At 38.1% G+C, this 18402-nt stretch overlaps 1 protein-coding gene across 3 annotated transcripts in view; it reads left to right on the plus strand.

Annotated features, from left to right (window-relative positions):
* Pde5a (phosphodiesterase 5A) overlaps positions 1-11268 on the plus strand; it is a 118604-nt gene extending 107336 nt beyond the window's left edge. For 2 of the 3 annotated variants that reach the window (XM_010610836.3, XM_010610828.3), the window contains exons 16-21: positions 2400-2500; positions 4295-4372; positions 6455-6518; positions 7262-7336; positions 8224-8307; positions 10398-11267. In XM_010610836.3, coding sequence (XP_010609138.1) covers positions 2400-2500; positions 4295-4372; positions 6455-6518; positions 7262-7336; positions 8224-8307; positions 10398-10535 — 540 coding nt within the window. In that variant the 3' untranslated portion in view covers positions 10536-11267. Of the gene's footprint in view, positions 1-2399; positions 2501-4294; positions 4373-6454; positions 6519-7261; positions 7337-8223; positions 8308-10397 lie in introns of all 3 variants that reach the window. The other variant, XM_010610820.3, reaches the window with a different exon arrangement.
* Positions 11269-18402: the final 7134 nt, after the last annotated feature.

Consider the following 18402-nt stretch of genomic DNA (forward strand, 5'->3'; position numbering starts at 1 on the left):
AAAAAAAAAAAAAAAAAAAAAAAATATATATATATGTGTGTGTGTGTGTGTGTGTGTGTGTGTGTGTGTGTGTGTGTGTGTGTGTGTAATAATTTAAAAAGCTACACTTAACCTCTGCACATATATAGCTTTTTCCATTTTAAGAATAATAAAAATATGTTGGCAGCCAGGGCCCTTCCCCTGGCTTTTACTGCTGCGGGCTCTTGGCACTTGCTCTTCTTTTGGCACCCACCTTTACACAGCCCCACGGTCTCTGTGTAACATCCTCCAAAGCAGCCTGCAGAGCCAGCAGACAGAGGCACTGGTTGTGGATCAAGTTTAGGTTCTGGTTACAAAGTTGCACAGGTTCTGAGGAGTCTGCCCCAGCACTGTTTCTCCCACAAACCATGTTATTTTCAGTGTGTAGTTTCCCAAAACTGAAACTTTGCAAAAATATATATGTTCCACCGTAGTAGATACATCTCTACTTGCTGGGAATTTGCTATCAATGTACTTAAACTAAAACTTTTATTTTAATAGCCTATTGTATATCAGTTCCAAAGGAAGAAAATATGCTAACCTTTATTTGCTAAACACATGCAACGATATTCCTATTGTAGTTACTGCTGTGTCTGTGATACTGGGGATTGAACCTAGGGCTGCTCTACCACCAAGGTGTATCGCCACCCTTTTTTATTTTTTATTTTGAAACAGTGTCACTCAGTTACCCAGGCTGGCCTCAAACTTGCAATCCTTCTGTCTCGGGAAATTAGCTTGGATTACAGAGGCACACCACTATACGCGGTCTTATGGCTTGTGTCTAGATGTTCCCCCAAAGCCTCATTCAGTCATAGATGGGGCTTTTTTCGAACTGACTAGATCTAGAGTATGTGATGCTGGAATTAATTCGTGGTGCCATGCTAGGCTCCGGGGCATCAAAATTAAGCGTGTGAGTGCTACCCACCATAAGCAGCCTGTATAAAATAGAAGGGATAGAAAGAGCTGTGGCTGTCCCTTGCTTGCTCGCTCGCTTGCTCACTTTACTAACCTCTGCCTGCCAAGGACCGTTTTCCCCTGCGATGCCTATCTCCCATGCTACCCTACCCTAGAGCCAGCTGAGTATGGACTGAACTACAGACTGCCAACTAAATGAACCTTTTCTCCCTTAACTTTTGGATGTTAAGTACTTTGTCTCCTCAAGGAGGAAAAGACACCAGCCTCTTTTGTGTAATAAGTTATTACCTAAACATGTCCAGTTGTATATATGGCTGGCTCGCATGATCAGAGCTGTCTGTATATTCTCTCTTTAAGCACAGTTGCCGAAAAAAATTACCACTTTTGCATTTGGGGAGAAAAATAAGAATATAGCACCAAAGACATCATTTTCTGCTCAAATTTTTATCTTAAGTATCAGAAGTTTCTGAATAGTTTTCTGTTGGCCTCAAATCTAAAATGATTTACTGTTTTAAAATGTTTTTATTGTAATCACAGATTTTTGTTATTAATTAGGTCCATGCCACAGTTGCAGCGCAGGGTGATCTGCTAACCCGTGTGTTTTGGCCTCCACCCAGCACTCCCGCAGTTCCCCCATCTTCGCAATAAACCCTTTGCCTCTGGATCTTATTCCTAAGCCACCGGGCTTCTCCTTGGCCCTGTGATTTATGAAACACATCTGGCTCAATTTACAGATGTTCTGCATATACTCAGTGCCCAAGCTGTGTGTTTTACTTAGTCAAGATGATAGAACTTTTCTGCTTTAAATTAAAGGCAAGACATAAAAAGTGATTATGTAGGGAAAAGTTTTAATGATGTGCACATGGATCCAGCCCCCTTTTTATGTCTTCCTTGTAGATGGTTCAGCTCATGCTTTCTTATACCACTAGCCACCATATTCTTATTTTCCTAGGGAACACACATGATTCTCAATGTTGAATAAGACCTATAATAGCACCAGAAATATTACTGGGTTTATTACAAAAGCCATAGAGAAGTGACTTTATAATAATCAATTAGTTAAAAATTTCACAATGCTGTTCTTTGCGCCCATCGATATGGCTTTGATTTTTCAAAGTTTTGCTTGGTCTTAGATTAAATGGATTAACTGTTCAAAAGGAAAGGGTAGGTAGCTACTACATTTTAGGTCTGCAGAAGGCTCAAAGAGTAGAAGAGTTGGATAAACATGCATGTGTAGGCAGATATGAAGCTGTCTTTTTTTCCTTATATGACAAGATGTGGAGTGAGAGATGTAGAGGGGAAGTATGACTTGATTCCGTGGTATTTAAGCAAGCATCCTCCATAGTCACGAGGGCAAAATGCTAGGCATGTGTTTAAGACATGATTATATTTCCACATTCTGTTATTGTCAGTACCTTCTTCAGCTAACAATAGCTAACGATAGTTTTCTTTCTTTTTTTATAAAGGGCAATCAGATTCTCAGTGGCCTCTCCATTGAAGAATATAAGACCACACTGAAAATAATCAAGCAGGCTATTTTAGCTACAGACCTAGCACTGTACATTAAGTAAGTGTTAAGAAATACCCTTCAAAACAGAGCTTTTGTACCCAGGGAGGGGAAGGGACTTGAGAGAAGGAAGTTCTGGGGAAAAAGAGGTGGGATGTATCGTGTACAGGTGCAAATTCCCTACAGTGCCTGTTATCATTATGTATGCCTAAAGTGAACCAATAAATGTCATTCAAAAATAATAATAACAATAATAATGCTTAAAAAAGAGAAATATCATCCAAACCAGGTCTTGGCAGTATTTGCATTAGTTCAAGCTTTTAACATCCACATTGGAAAGTCTTTAATTACCGAGACAAATATCCTGACAAAGCTGTTTATCAGTCTGTGGAGCAGTTTCTTTAAGGCAGCCAGAGAAGTCTGCTCCTTTGGCTTAGTTACTGCTCAGAATTACAGAAAACATAGTTATCATCAATATTTATCTACCCCTATGTCTCTGGAGCTGTGCTAACATCAAATACCCATCTCAAGCTCCTTTCAGGCCAGCAGAGCCAAGCTAAAGATGCTGTAGCCTATTTGCTCTTCCTTCCCTCATTCCCCCAGCCCCTGAGCATCTCAGGACATTTTTACACTGTCGTCGTAGCCTAGGGGGGCAGTTAAAGAAGCCAAATGCCAAGAAAAGTAATTCTTGTTTCTGTTTATCTGGTTTTGGCGGAAGAGGATGAATGTAGAAATTTGAGGTGACTAATTCTAAAATAAGACTACGTATAAGAGTGGTACTTGTGACTGTATTCCCATAATTAAACTGCTTTTCTAAAAGCTAGAAAACATTTTCCTGCATTTGGACAATCTGTAGTTTCCAGCTAAGAGACTGAGATCTCAGTGTGGGTTCTCCCAAAGCCTGGAGTCACAATCTGGGGTGTCTTTGTAGCCCAAGTCTCTCCCCACACACTGCTAGACCAATTCCCAGCCCCCTACTATGAGAAGTAAAACAAGTAGAATAAACACAAAAAACTTACATCAGGTATCTATTGTTATAATTGTAAAAATGACATGTTGGCTTCATTGAGTTTTAAAGCAGTTTAGCTTTAATAAAAACAAAAGAAAATACAAAATTACCCAGAATTTGAAAGTATCAGTAATCATCATGCCTTTCCAGTCGTTCCTGGTCACATGAGCCTCTCCTGTGACTTCTTATGAAGCCTGCAACTCATATTTGATATTCAGTAGTAGACAATTTTATTACATAAGGTTTTTTTTGTCTTGAGTTGTGTGTCTCTGATTAGGTGTGAAAAGAATAACTCGCGACTTCTTGAAGCAATGTTGGACACACAGGAAGTATTTACTATACACTGTGTATTATATTCCCTGAATAATAATAATAATAATAAATAGTATTCTGAACCTAACTTAGTCCTTCTTTACTTCAGTTCACTTCACAACTTTATTGTACTTTTTCCTTTTTTACTCTATACCATAATATACATGTAAAGATACATGATACTAAGCTGAAGCCTATTGATGCTATTATGCTATGAATGTAAAATATTTAATATCATTTGATGCCACATTTATAATTGTTTTTAATTAAAATATTCCAAATTTGAAATCACCATCATTTATGATCTGTAATTAAAATTCGGTGAGATTTCATGCTCTACCCAAAGCAAATGAGAAGAAAAGAGGTATGAAATATTTTTAAATGATAGCTTTTATACTGGGTTCTAAGATGGGGGATGAAATAGAAATAGAAAACAATTAGAGATTTTTTAGTGTTTTACTCCATGAGTCGTACAGAGCAAAGGGATAAAAACCTGTGGACCCAACATAACTACCAAATTCTTTATTTTCAAGGAGACGAGGAGAATTTTTTGAACTTATAAGAAAAAATCAATTCAATTTGGAAGATCCTCATCAAAAGGAATTATTTTTGTAAGTCAGTTTATTGTCCTTACAAGTTAACTCTTGCAAGTTACAGATGAACTGCTACTGAATTTTCTCGCTATCAGTTCTTAATTGAAGTTGTTACAACATGATGGTCTGTGAGGCTGTAGAGTATTGTAGGAGGGACTGAATGTGAATATAAACTTGAAAAGAAATGCATTTGTGAATTCAAGTGAAGAAATTGTTCTTTTGTTCTACATGAACTTTTCAAATGTGATATAGTAGAGTATCAATTCAGAGCCATGTTTCCCTTTTGTTCATTCTCATGGTGTGGAACGGAAGGGGTGAAGGTGGCATTCTATAGATGGCTGTAGCAGAAAGCTAGCTGCTTGCTTCTCTCAGGTGATGCTAACAGAGCATTCAGAAATGCAGCGCATCAAGACCTCTGTTTTTCCTCATCAGTACACCTCCCCACCTCCTTCTAGCTCTTTGCTGTTACTGTTACTGCCTTAGCCATGACAGGAACTAAATCAATAAAAAAGAACTAAGTGTCAATAATGAAGAAAAAAAAAAAAAAAGAAGCCAAGTGTGCTGCTACATGCCTCTAATCCCAGCGCCTGGGAGGATGAGCCCGCAGGGTCATCGTGAGTTCGAGGCCAACCCAGGTGATTTGAGGAGACCCTGTCACAAAATTTAAGAAGAAAGGAAGGAAAGAAGGCAGGCAGGCAGGAGAAAAATAAGGAAGGGAGGGAGGGAGGGAGACGGAAGGAAGGAAGGAAGGAAGGAAGGAAGGAAGGAAGGAAGGAAGGAAGGAAGGAAGGAAGGGAGGGAAGAGAGAGAACTAACAGTGCTATGGCTAGTGCTGATAAAATTTTGAAATCAACATTTCTTTAAACAGATTGAGATTATTTAGCATGCAAAGAAAGATACAAATAGAAGGAAACAATATATAAATGTCCAGCTGTGTGTTCTGGATAGTTATGTACCACTTAACAGCCTCAACATGTTTTTCAGAATATAAAAGTGCAGATGTGCTACTCCAGTTAGTGAACAGTTTTTCTCACTAATTACAAAGAAACGTGAACTCCGAGTGTGTGCTGCTTTTCCCAGCTGTGCTTTTCCAAGGTTACTAGGACTTGCCCTGAGAAAGGTCCGGCAGACCTAGCACTCAGCATCCCTGCCTGCCCTTTCAGTTTTGGGGTTGTAGTTAAGTTCATTTAGGTGCACAGTCTTCCTTGGAGGAGGCAGTTTATATTAGCAAATATTAATAAAATCCTCCACCCAGTGGGTTCCAGTACTGATGACAGATCGCTGTGGTGGGCTCCTTTCATGAGGGGGAATCATTACAAGATATAGAGCAGCAGCCAGGTAAGTAAAGTAGCGATAGTATGCTTTCGGTTGGGTATCACTAGAGGGACAAATGATGCTTTGTTCTGTCTTTTTCTCTTTCATAGGTATGGCCTTTTTGTCTTTTTCTTCAAACAAATTAAAGGGGTTATTTGGCAGACACTTGGATCTGATATGGGAAGACAGGGTACTAAAGACAGAACAATTTTCACACAGTTGCTGCAGTACTCAGTCCCTGAGTACCTCCTTAGCACACCAGGAATGCTGTGGGTTACACTTCTCTGACCAGGGAAGGACTGACAGGGGCTTCTCCTTTCTCTATTTAATCATTCAGAGGCTTTTCGCATAGAAGGCACTACAGGATTTGAGCTAGGCTGACCCACTGTAATTTCTGATACAGGACTTTCATCAGTAAACTGATGGTAGCTCATTATTAATAATCAGGGTGCTTTCATCATACTGCCACTGAGAATAGTTACCACACTGAAAGAAATAATAAAAGCAGGCAAGTTTTTATGCAAAGGTTAATAATTTCTCTTTGAATCAACCTGGAGCTAAATGAGGAGTTTGAGGACAAATTCCAAGAACTCGCAGAGAACCAAAACAACAACATACTGTTATCACTTCTGTATAAATTCTGTCTCTGTTCCTCTGGCCTCCATGACCTGCTTTTCCTAATGGTTGAAAGACTTGTGCTTTTATGTCTTTATTAGTGATGTTTTATTGAAGATATCTATTCACATAAAAGTAAATGAAGTTTGGGGTTTCTTTTTCCCCTAATAGAGCCATGTTGATGACAGCCTGTGATCTTTCTGCAATTACAAAACCTTGGCCTATTCAACAACGGGTATGTTGCTTAGTGACGATAAATGTAATAACTAAACAGCCAAAATAAAATGTCTTTGCACTTATAGGTAGCTTCTGAAGTAAGTGCTTATGAAAATTTTCCTCTAATTTGAAGCACTGTTAAAAGGAGAGAGTTGGACATAAAATAGCTTTCCTTTTTAGAAGATTCCTTGCACTTGATACCTGGGATATACTAAGAAAAATGACAAATATTAACAGGGAAAAAAATCTAGTTCTTAGTAAGTTTCCATTTCAGTGCTATTCTAGCTCACTTTGGAATTTTTTTTTTAGCATATTCATTTAATCTTGAATAGAAAAGTGCAAGAAAAATTTAAAAAGTGGAAAGAGGAGAACCTGTAGATTAAAAGAAATTTAAAAAGCCAATTGCAATAAATGGACTTGTTTGATGTTTTTCCACAGCCCCTCTTATGAACAGGTGCTTAATAAGTAACTCACTGATTATGCCTGCAGACAGCCACACAATTTTTCCACTAATTGGCGGGCTTGAAATGACATGTTGCTTTTCAATGCTTTGTTATACAAGATTAAAAACTCTGGTCTTATTATTACTCTTAAAAAACAAATGACATGTAATTTCTACTACTCATTATGGCTTATTCTAATTTTATTGATGTGGTAGCAAACTACTGCATTCAATAGACTTTTATTATCTTCTTTGAAAGCTTCTGTTTTAAAGAACGTTAAGCTTTTCCTTCCCAAAACTCAGTCTGCTATTTATTTCAGATAGCAGAACTTGTAGCAACTGAATTTTTTGATCAAGGAGACAGAGAGAGAAAAGAACTCAACATAGAGCCCACTGTAAGTATGAGACTTTGTTGGTGGGAATTATTCAAATGAACTTTTCAACATTATTCTTTTTTATGTTTCTATGTGATCTCTTCTTGGGTGTGCAATTTTCCATTTTGTTTATTAACATTTTCTCTTATTAAAACAGCTATAGATATTCATTACAGAAAGCACATGAAAATAAGAGGACCAAAAAGGCCCTTGAAGTCATAATATTTTTCCACATTTTTAGATTCTGCTTTTTCTATATAAATGTCATAAGCCACTTCTTATTCTTACAGATGCTCTTCTGTGTTTTAATTATTACAGTTACTTGAAATAAGTGTAGCCATAATTTTTCCACTTCATTTGGTGTAATGATGTTCTCAGGATTCACTGTTAGAGATGGCATGTTGAAAAACATCAGCATTGCTAAAGTTTTTTGTACCATTGTTTATTATCTTTTTAGGGTAAATTTCCAGAAAGAATTTAAAGGTGTTTGATGTATACTCCTTTTATGTAGAATGTAGACCCCCCACAAATCCAAGAAAAACGATTCTTCTCGAACCACTTCTGTCTTTTAAAACCGAAACAGGTCTTTTTCCTTTCAGGAGGTGTAGGAGAGGCTCATATGTCATTGCTGTCTGACCTTTCTAAGCTAGCCCATTATGTCATCTTTTTATTCTTTATAGTTATTAATACACGTCTGCTGTACATACTGATTGCATTCCTCATGGGGAGTTGATACATATGCATATCTTGATTCTTTTCATTTCCCCCACTGTGCCCCTTCCACCCCTACTCCACCTTTAGTTTCCCTTCCCATTAGAGAATGTATCTCCCTATCATTTTCTTAACCAACCTTCATTGTTCTTTAAGTAAATATACATGTGCCTGTGTGTCTTTATTTACATTTTCAGGATCTAATGAATAGGGAGAAGAAAAACAAAATCCCAAGTATGCAAGTTGGGTTCATAGACGCCATCTGCTTGCAACTGTACGAGGTATTTATATGAAAACTTGCTAAATTTAGATTGTGTTAGGAATTAAAACCTGAAGCAAATTCAAGAAAATAAGCAACTAGTTGCATGTTTTATCACTTCTTGGCCTTTTGGCTAAAATCAAATTTAGTTGTATGTTTTATTGCTTTTAGATAAAGAAAAAATAAATAAAGTTACTATAGTGGTTTTTTTTCTCCTGATGAACATGTTTTCATTGAAAAATGAATATATTTACACAGCAGTACTTCAATTCACAAGCTCAGTTCTTTTCACAATTCTGATTGCAAACCAAAAAGGATTGAGAACTGAATTAAATTTTCCCATTAGGTCAACATTGAACCTAACTACTGAATTTGATTCCATTCTTGTCCAACTGACTTTACAACCAGAATCATGGAAAGAATCGTGTTCGTGAACCAACTGAGGTGCCGCTGTATTTTCTGTTTCTCAAAGACTAATTCATTTGTTGTCTGGATATCTGTTGAGTGCCTACTGTGAGCTAAGTAGCAACACATTGATTTAGAAAAACTAAGACGAACTATGTGTTCATGGTGCCTGGTCTCCAGGAGGTATATTGTGCAGATTCCCCATTAACATCCTGCTTTCTAAGTTTAAATTTTAGCCTAATTAAGGAAAAAGAATTACCCAATCTTTTATCACTGTCATACTGTGAATATAATATGAAGAGAATTTTTCTGAGAACTATAAGAATATTCTGAATAGCTGTAAGAATAGTGCAGGCTCCAATTTCTACACTTCTGATAGCTTGGTTTCTTTGGGGTTTGGTTTGTTTTTTTCAAGTATAAAGATTCTCCCTAAAATATCCAGTTTACCAGATTAGATGTGTATGGCCCAAGTACAGGAAGTAGATACTGCCTTTGTCTTTGAAAGCTCAAACCGGAGCTGGAGATATAACTTAGTGATACTGTAGAGTGCTTGCCTAGTGTGCACGAGATGCTATGTGCAATCACAAGTTGGAACAGGAAACTATTTTTATTCACTTGGAAAAGAACATTTATAGTGGAGTTATCACAGAATGTCAAAACCAGAAGAACCTAGAATTTTCTAATGCAGATATTACCTATATTCAGTAATTGAATTTGTTAAGTTACTCTTCCAGGGAAACAATGTTTGCCCCAAGCAACAGGTAGTTGGTGGGCAGCTGCACCCAGAGTCCAGTTCTCACCCCCGGTCCCTCTAGTGTTCTGGCCATCAGGAGAAATTCGTGAAAAGGCTGTGGCAGAGGAGGAAAGAGAAGATCAAAGGGCAAGCCACACACCAAAAGAAACAAGAAAAAAGGCCTTAGGGGTCCAAGGGCACTGGCTCCCACCTTTTCCCAGTCTTCTACTTGTTTACAGGTTCTGCAGCAGCCTTCCAAGCCCTCTGGACCATCTCTTTCTTTGCATAGCAGATTCTTTCCCTATTGGTTGGACAGAGCTCCTCAGTTGAAAATACTAAAGGCCTTTTGATTTTTGCCATCTCTGTGAATGCATGCAAATAGTAATCACATCACCTACTGTAGATTTTATCCTATGTTTTATGTGTGTGCAAGGATTCATTCCATTGGAATCTGTTGAAAATCGGTGACACTGGCATATATTTGTACTGTTATTACAGAAGTAAATGTTCTCCTTGTAGAAAAACCAGACAGTAGAGAGAAACAAAAGGGAAGATATATCAATTATGAATGAACCTCTTTTATGATCTTGGATGGACACCTAAGAGCACTGTATAAGCCAGTCTACTGAAGAACACAAAAACTCAGCAGTTTTCTGCATTCAGGAAGCCACATGTGCTACGGAGAAACAAATGCACTGTTCCCTGAAAAGCAGATTCCACACAGAGCCGTCTGCATGGCTCAGTGAGGTTGCTTTGGAATGTGTGTGCTTGTCCAGTCTCTCAGCACGTCCTCCTCATTTGTACAGTTTCCGAGGAATCCTTCGGGAGTGAGCTGTGACTGTGGATTTCATGCAGTTTGGGAAAACCCCCGCAGGGGGCCTGCTCATGGAATGTGGCCCTTCCGGACAGGGCTGTGGGAGAGGGCTTATTTCCTGGCTTCCCTCTAGTTATTTCCCTTCTTTTTCTTGCTCCAGGCCCTGACCCACGTATCAGAGGACTGCATGCCTTTGCTAGACGGCTGCAGGAAGAACAGGCAGAAATGGCAGGCTCTTGCAGAGCAGCAGGAGAAGACCATGGTGAATGGGGAAAACAGCCAGGCCAAGCGGAACTAAGCTGCCTGTTCCTCAGAATCGGAGTTTGCCGAGACCGTGTATCTGCAGTATACCTGGTTTCACTGTGCACTGTTTAGATTGGGTGTAGATTTTGCCACTGCTAAATTTTTATTTTTGCACAACTTTGTAGAGCATAGCATGAATGTTTTTAGTGCTCAATTGCATTTTTGTCCGTACATTTGTTACATGCCACTGAAGTGATTAACGGCATCCAGAAGTACCAGGGCCTGGGTGCCAGTTAGCCAAGAGGAAAGTTCTGACGGAGGATCCTTCTGAGAATTGGTGTTTGAATGCAATTGAGAAACCGCCATATTTTGTCTATAGCAGCCATGACAAACCTCTTAGAGCTTTCGCTGACGCAAAGAACCCGCTGTGGTCCTTGTGCCATAGGTTCACCACCCCTGCCTTATAGGATGAGTCAAGCCAAAATCAAAGAGTTTGGGGTGTGTAAACTAAATACTGACTTTTAGCTCATAGTCTGGGGAATTTCCTTCCCATAAGTATTAGTAGCTCATATTTTCTTGGAATATGAGCCCATTGGTGCCCCTGAATTCACTTTGGAGAAGTAGATAATGAACTGAGCAGCTACTTTAAGAAAGGAAAGTCTATTCCAAATTTGAATAAATGTTCAGATTTGGGGACAATAGGAAAAGAGCTTTGATTTTTTAGTTTCCACCCTCATCCCTCCAAGAAAAAAAAATGGTATTTAAACTGATTTTCTATTACCGATTTGGATTAAAAAAAAAAAAAAACACCTCTAATGCAGCAGTCTCAAAGACTTTTCTGTAAAATGTGCTTTTAATTTGTTTTTCCCTTTAATCTTTGCCTAAAATTTCAACCTGTTCAAAATTCTGACTATGTACATATATTTTGAAGTTATGTGGCTTTATCTTTATCAATTAGGTACCAAAAGAACTCTACATTGTATTGCTGTTACTTTGTTTTGCTGAAGGCTAACCCTAAAAGTTAATCAGCTAATGCTATGTGTGTGACTGCAATGGTTATATTTGCAGAAAGCTATTTTTATTTCATGTCATACTGATCAAATCTTGATGGCACTGATGTGTAAATTACAAAGACTCGCTAAAATAATAGCCACATCCACACACTGGTAAACAGTTGTGCATGCACACCTAATTCCGTAGTGTAGACAAATTGTTTAAAGAATAGTAATGTTTAGGGAAGTTATCTTTTTATCACACACATTGTGTTTTAGCAGTTATGCTAAAATATATATTCATATATTTCGGTAGTGTTTTTAGACCCCTCTGTTGTCATTGAGAATTTTTTTAAAGACTTCGTAGATAGTGTATGGAGGATGTGGACATGTGTCATTTTAACAAGCACAAAGATACATTTAGATTAGAAATTGTTTGTTTTGTGTTTAGATAATGGTTTACTTTACTTCAGTAGCTTAGTCATTAAAAGAAGTTAGGTCCTGCCATGATTAATTTTGGATATTTTAGTTCATATAGAAGGGAATACTTCTTTAGGAGTGGTTAATTGATTAAAATAAATTTTAATTTGTAAGACAATCATTCCATACATAGGTTACTATCTGTGGTATCTGGGCACAAATCAGGATTTTTGTTATATGAGTATTTCCTTGCCAGTATCTTCCCAAGTTGGAAAAAATACATATAGGACTTCCTCACCCTACCCTATATTTATATTACGCATAACTAGCAAAAAGTTTTTCTTGTTCTATATTGTTTGTTTTTGGTTGGTTGGTTGGTTGGTTGGTGGTGGGCTGGGTGTTTGATTTCAGCAAAGTAACATGGTGCGTTTAATTTCAATTTTCAGCCAAAAAAGTCACCACTATTTCACTAACTTGTTGAAAGATGTCTGTAAGATTCCCTGGCCTTAAGTTTTTCAGAAGGTTGGCCTTTGCCTGTCACAGTCCTGTGTGCAAGTCACTTAATCTCCGAATGCCTGTACAAGTTGTGCATTTTAAAGTACTGAGGCTTGGGCAAACCCTGTCTTGGCAGTAGGGTTGGGGTGGGGTGGTGGAGAAGGCAGCTACTTGGAGAGCCCAGTGAGCCCCGGAGACCACTGTCAAATCTAATCCTATAGGTCACTTCTTATGTGTGTTTGCAAGACTGACAAAGCAAAGGCAATATACATTTATTCAGCTCCATGTTCAGATCACAGTCAATATGAGATTTTGAGCTACTTGAGTGCTTTGCCTCAGATATAAATCCAGGATAATGAAGCTGTCACCACTGATCTCTCAATTATGAAGAATCGTCTCATTTACCAGCAATATTGGAGATAAGAAAGTACTGTATATGAAAATGTACTGGAAATATTGGCTTCTTAGAAGGAATCTGATCACAGATAGATTCTTGCCTAGCAGTGAAGTGCCTTTATTTTCAGGATGTAGGACAAATATTAGACCTGCTCCAATTTGATTTTTCAGTTTTCCTGTGTTTTTCACTAGATTGTACCTGGTACTCCTGAATCTTACTGGGCCATCAAAGCCAGTGTGGTGGATACAGTATATTTAAAATGAGAGGAGGAAAGTTTAATTGCTAGCCTTTCCTATGAAAGGCAAAGTTGAAATTCAGATGACACAGTTTAATTGTTCAGTATCAGACACGCAGGAGTCCACCTTTTATTGAGTCCTTGCCACATATAAGGTACTGTGCCTGGCTGTGGGGGTAGAACAGTTACTACAATGAACTCACAGTCTGTGCAGGCGGTGCCAGGTGAGAGACCTAACAGCTTCTGATCCTGCAAATTGAACTTGAGAGCATAGCATATGTATTCTGTCTCTTTCGTCCTCTGTAGCATATGTACTGTGCACCTGTCATTAAGAATCAGTGGGCATCCTGTGCCAGTGTGAATCACTTTAACCTCCCAATAGCTAAAAGAGCACACTATGTAAGGAGTCATATATTCCGTTATTTTTTCCATATACAGCCAACTAGTGATAACTCAGAGTTCTCATGGACTGTAAAATTGTGCATTTCAGAACCCCTTCTGCTCTACCCCAGGGAGCGAAGAAGAAAGTATTAAAGCTCACTTCACCCTTACGTATACTTATCACAAGTCTGTGTAAGCATGTCTTAAAATGGTTGTTGTTGAAAGCAGTGTGTAAATAGTTGAAAATAAAAACTTCTATTACACTTGAAGATATAAACCTTATGAATCATCACTAGCCACTGTTAATATCTATTTGTATTCTTCTTATACCTTTTCAATATTTGAACAAATATATAGTTTCTGGCACTATTTTTATACTAGGATAATGGCATTACTATGTATATTATGTTTAGCTCTGAAGTCATTTTAAATAACTGTAATGTTGGTCTCTTCCCTTCCCTCTCCTCACCCTGAGGATCCTCTCGCTCTCAGCTTGCCTCTTGTGTGGCAGAATCACTTCACAGGAGCACTCTCTCATCTCTGGTCCCCGTGAAGTCATGAGACAGTCAGGGTGGTTTTACCATTGTGCAAAACCCTCACCTATTCAGTTGTCTCTTCCTTTTGCCATGCTCTATAAAAATAAAAAGAATGAACAAGTAGATGTGAATGTTGTGTGATTATTAGGGAACTTGTATTTTAAGGGTGCAAACTGATCAGAGACTTTGGAAAATGGGCCCCAAAGTGCAAGAACCTCAAGTCAGGCTCACCCACAACAGACCTATTAGTGCAGAAAATTGGTTTCATAAAACCTTGCCTTCACCTAGACCTGTCTCAATAATCATCTTCCTTCTCTCAATACCATCTGCTACCAATTTGAGGGCGAAGTTTTCCACCTGCCTTCACACTTCAAGTCCACAGAAGCTCTGAGGAGTGTAATTATTACCAGCCTGTGCTCTATGAGGATCTGGGGCTTAGGAGTTAAACACTTGCCAATCGATAGGAGCTGGATTGAAGCCCAGATCTGCGTAGTTTCAAAACAGATGTTAATTCCACTAAGTCATCTTAATTTTCAATTTTAAAGGTCCCACAGCCATTCTTACGGAATCACAGAGCTACCCAAAAGCATTAGAGACAATATTTCCCGCTCCCGACAGGTTTTGTTTTAGGGTCAGACTCCTTAATTTAGTTTGTCTGTCTCAGGCCTCCTAGTGGAGAGGCATAGAGGTGTGATAAAACACAGAATTTTGGAATTCATTATTTTACCACTAAATAATCCCTTTTCACGTGAGGGCAGAATATCTAGGTTACACCTTGTGTGCAAGGCTAGAGGGCAGAGTAAAATACAAATTCACATAAAGGAATAGTTCAAATTTTCTGACCACTAGAGAGCGCCAGAGTTTTAATTGTACTTAAGTAATTCTTACTGACGTAAAGAACTCTTATACCCTGCTGATGGGAGTGGAACACTAGTTTGGAAAGCAGTTTGGTATTGTTTGTTAAAGTTAATGCTATTTAAGTCCTATGATCAAGCAGAGAAAGATCTAGAGAATTATGCATTTGTCCCGCATGCTACATATTCAGGAATGTTCATAGGGTCGTTCTTGATAATAACCAAATACTGCAAAAGACTCAAATGTCCATGACAGGAAAATGAGTAAATAAACTGCATTAAATTCATGCAATGGAGTGTTATTAAGGAATTAAATGCAATCTATGGATATAAGTACAGTCATCCTTCAGTATCCCAAGAACTGGTTCTCAGACCTCTACTGGTGACCACAACCTGCAGATATTTTTGTATATAATGGCCTTCTATTTGCATGCAACTTACACCTGTCATCCTGTATACTTAAAATCATTCTCAGACACTTATTTATGTAATGATTGTAATAAAATGAAAATGCTATGTAAAAAAATTAATAAAAACTTTCATAAGATTTTTGGGAGCTCAAGAGAATAAATTGGGAAAAATCAATAGAAAATTTGCAGTAAGATTTAAAGTAGGGAGAATGAACTACTTTATACAATTGTTAAGACTTGCTTATTGCCCTCTGTCCAGTGATCATGTCCTCGGGATTTTCTCCAAGCAAATTATGTGATCACATGAAGCCTCTCTCATGCTCAATATTCCAGTCATAGAAACATCAACCCTTCTGATAGAAATGAGAAGCATTTGACAACTCTGAGTCCACATTCTCCCTGTCAGCTGTTGCTGCCTCTCAGCAAGCTGGGATCCCTATATTTGATACATGGAAATGTCAGGATATGATTTTCTATTTTTAAGGAACGTAATGCTAAATTATAGAAATACTTTGAACTTTCAGAGCATATTCATTATGATTTCAAGCAGTATTAGGCCTAAAGCTGATGTGAAGAATGCTAAATGGGTTCTTTGGTTAATCTAGCACCAATCCCACCAAATGACATGTTTTAAGACTCCTCTTTCTAAACTGGACTCTGAGAAACAAGTCACCTTGGCTTTAAAAAAGCAATAAACTATTGTAAGAGTTTTCAACATTAATATGCCCTGTGTTGATTACCTAAGGAGCCGTGTCTCTCATTTTCACTCCATGTCACTGTTTGCACTTAACCACCAGGTGTGTTTTTAGGCTCTGTATGACCCCAGTCAACATGTTCCTATAAGAAATACACTTCCCAGTTACCAACCTGAAAGTCAAGAATGCTCTGAGCCCAGCAATCTCCCTGGAGCAGGGAGGAAAGGAGGAAAACATGATCAACAGCAGATCTATCTCAGTTTAAACTGTTCTGAGAAAAGCCAGAGAAAGTAGCTTCAGTGGCACTTCAGGTGGCACTTCAGGTGGCACGCCGAGACTATTCACCTGCTTGATGCACTTCTCAGGAGGGGAAGCAGAACAACTCTTTGTTGTTTCTTGAAACCTCTGCTCCTCTTTTCCTAATCCTGTACCTAGGCCTACAAACAAGTTCTTTAACTCTGATTTGGTTTGGATTTTTTTTTCTTTGTCCTTTGTTTTGTTTTGTTTTGTTTGTTTTTGTTTTGCAGGACTGGCTCTTTAACGCAGGGTCTGGCACTGAGCTATATCTCTGGCCCTTCTTTTATTTTTATTTTGAGACAGTCTCACTAAGTCACTAAATTGCCCATGCTGAACTAGAACTTGATCCTCTGCCTCTGCCTCTCAAAGTGCTAGGATTATCCATAAACTACCATGCGTGTTTCCTACAAAGGCATTATATTCTCCTGATCCAAAGAAAACATACCTGGAACACCAAGTTCTCCTAGGCTACCAATATCTCACTATTGCTTTGTTAAAATTTTTTTATACTGGGGATCAAACTCATAACCTGGCACTTTAAGGTAAGTACAGTGCCACTGAGCTAAATCCCTGGCCCATACCTACGTCTCTTTATACTCTTTCTCATATTTTGAAGGTAAGCAACAAATACTTATTTAGTAAAAAAATAGATTCTGATATTTTCTCTCAACATAAAATTGAATATCTTATAATGAAAGGGAAAAAGTAATTCTACTGATAGACAATAAAAAATCAATATGGCAATTTTTTTTAGAAATTCTCAGTTTAACATAAGGTAAAATATAAGATGAAAATGAACTTGACTGAGAAAACAATTTGTTTTTCATTCTTTTTTTAAATAGTCATTTTGATTTGTGAGACGGGGTTTCACTATGTAGTTCAGACTGGCCTTGAATTCCTTATGTAGCCCAGAATGGCCTCAAACTTGCAGTGATACTCCTGCCTCAGCCTCCTGAGTGCTTAGATTGCAGGTGTGTGCCACCACGTTCAGCAACAATTTTCTAAAAAACATTTCTTTTTCTACTGTGAAAAATAAGTTAATTCTTAGGCTTTTGTAATAAATTGATAACCTTCATGGAATTATTTTTTGTAAGGGTTTTTATGGCTAGGCTCCAAGGAAAATTCAGAAAAGCAAGAAATCAATGAGTTAGTAAAAAAGATTTATATTTTTTTAAAAAGCAAAGAAGTCAACAGAAGATGATGATTCACAGATAGGTGACTATGCTGAGGCAAGTGGTAAACTAAATAGACTTGGTCTTCCACACACAAAGCCAAATCAACAAGTAGTTCTATGCACTGAGGACAGAGAGAAGAGGATCTTAATTCCAAAGTGAGGGTCAGAGTCAGCTTCCTTAAGGGTGTGACTATGTGAAAAGGGAGGCATATTCCAGGCAGATGGACTAGCATGTAGGAAGCCCTAAAAATGGCAGGCTGGAGAACTTGAAGGCTCATCCACTATTTGCTTAAATGCTTTCGAATCATTATACTTATGAACTATATTAATTACATATATATAAAGTCAAAAGTATTAAGCTTAAATATTTATAAATGTTGTATAACATTTTTTAACTGTCCTTTAAAGGCATAGCTGAGCTCTTAGGTAAGGGAAAGTCCTGCAGAACAAAGGTAACTAAAAATGGTAAGTGGTATGTGAGCTAATATTTCATCAGACCAGGAAATATTTGCGTGGCTCTGTCATAAAGAACTTTCTATGTCACCCAAGCTGGAGACAAAGTATCTGGGGAAATGGTCTTCCAATTCAAACTGAAACCTCTGAAGAGCCACGCCCGTGATGAACTCATGGAGAGGAAGAGAGGGAGAATCCACTCAGATTCATAAGAACACTTGAAGGAAACATGTACCTTAATCTGGACTCTGGTTAGATTGATCTTGATATGGATAGAGACAGATATAGATATCGATCATTGAGTGTATTGTCACATCTACACAGATTCAGAGTTCAAATATAATCTTTGGAAGAACACACCTACAAACATTCTTATCAAATTTCCACAAATTACACCACTCATCATTCATAATTGCAAAACACATCAGGAAACAATTCATAACGCATGGAGTCTGAGGTCACCAGACTATGGGAACAGATGGAGCCTCAAGAAGTTGACACAGTAAAACTGCATTGATTGAGGCTACTACGGAAATCACCGGTTCCTAGTCTTGTTTTCCCATGTGCAGAAACACTCCTAAAG

The sequence above is a fragment of the Fukomys damarensis genome, unplaced genomic scaffold (assembly GCF_012274545.1).
Source record: "Fukomys damarensis isolate Sample0158 unplaced genomic scaffold, DMR_v1.0_HiC HiC_scaffold_38, whole genome shotgun sequence".
Taxonomy (NCBI): Eukaryota; Metazoa; Chordata; class Mammalia; order Rodentia; family Bathyergidae; genus Fukomys; species Fukomys damarensis.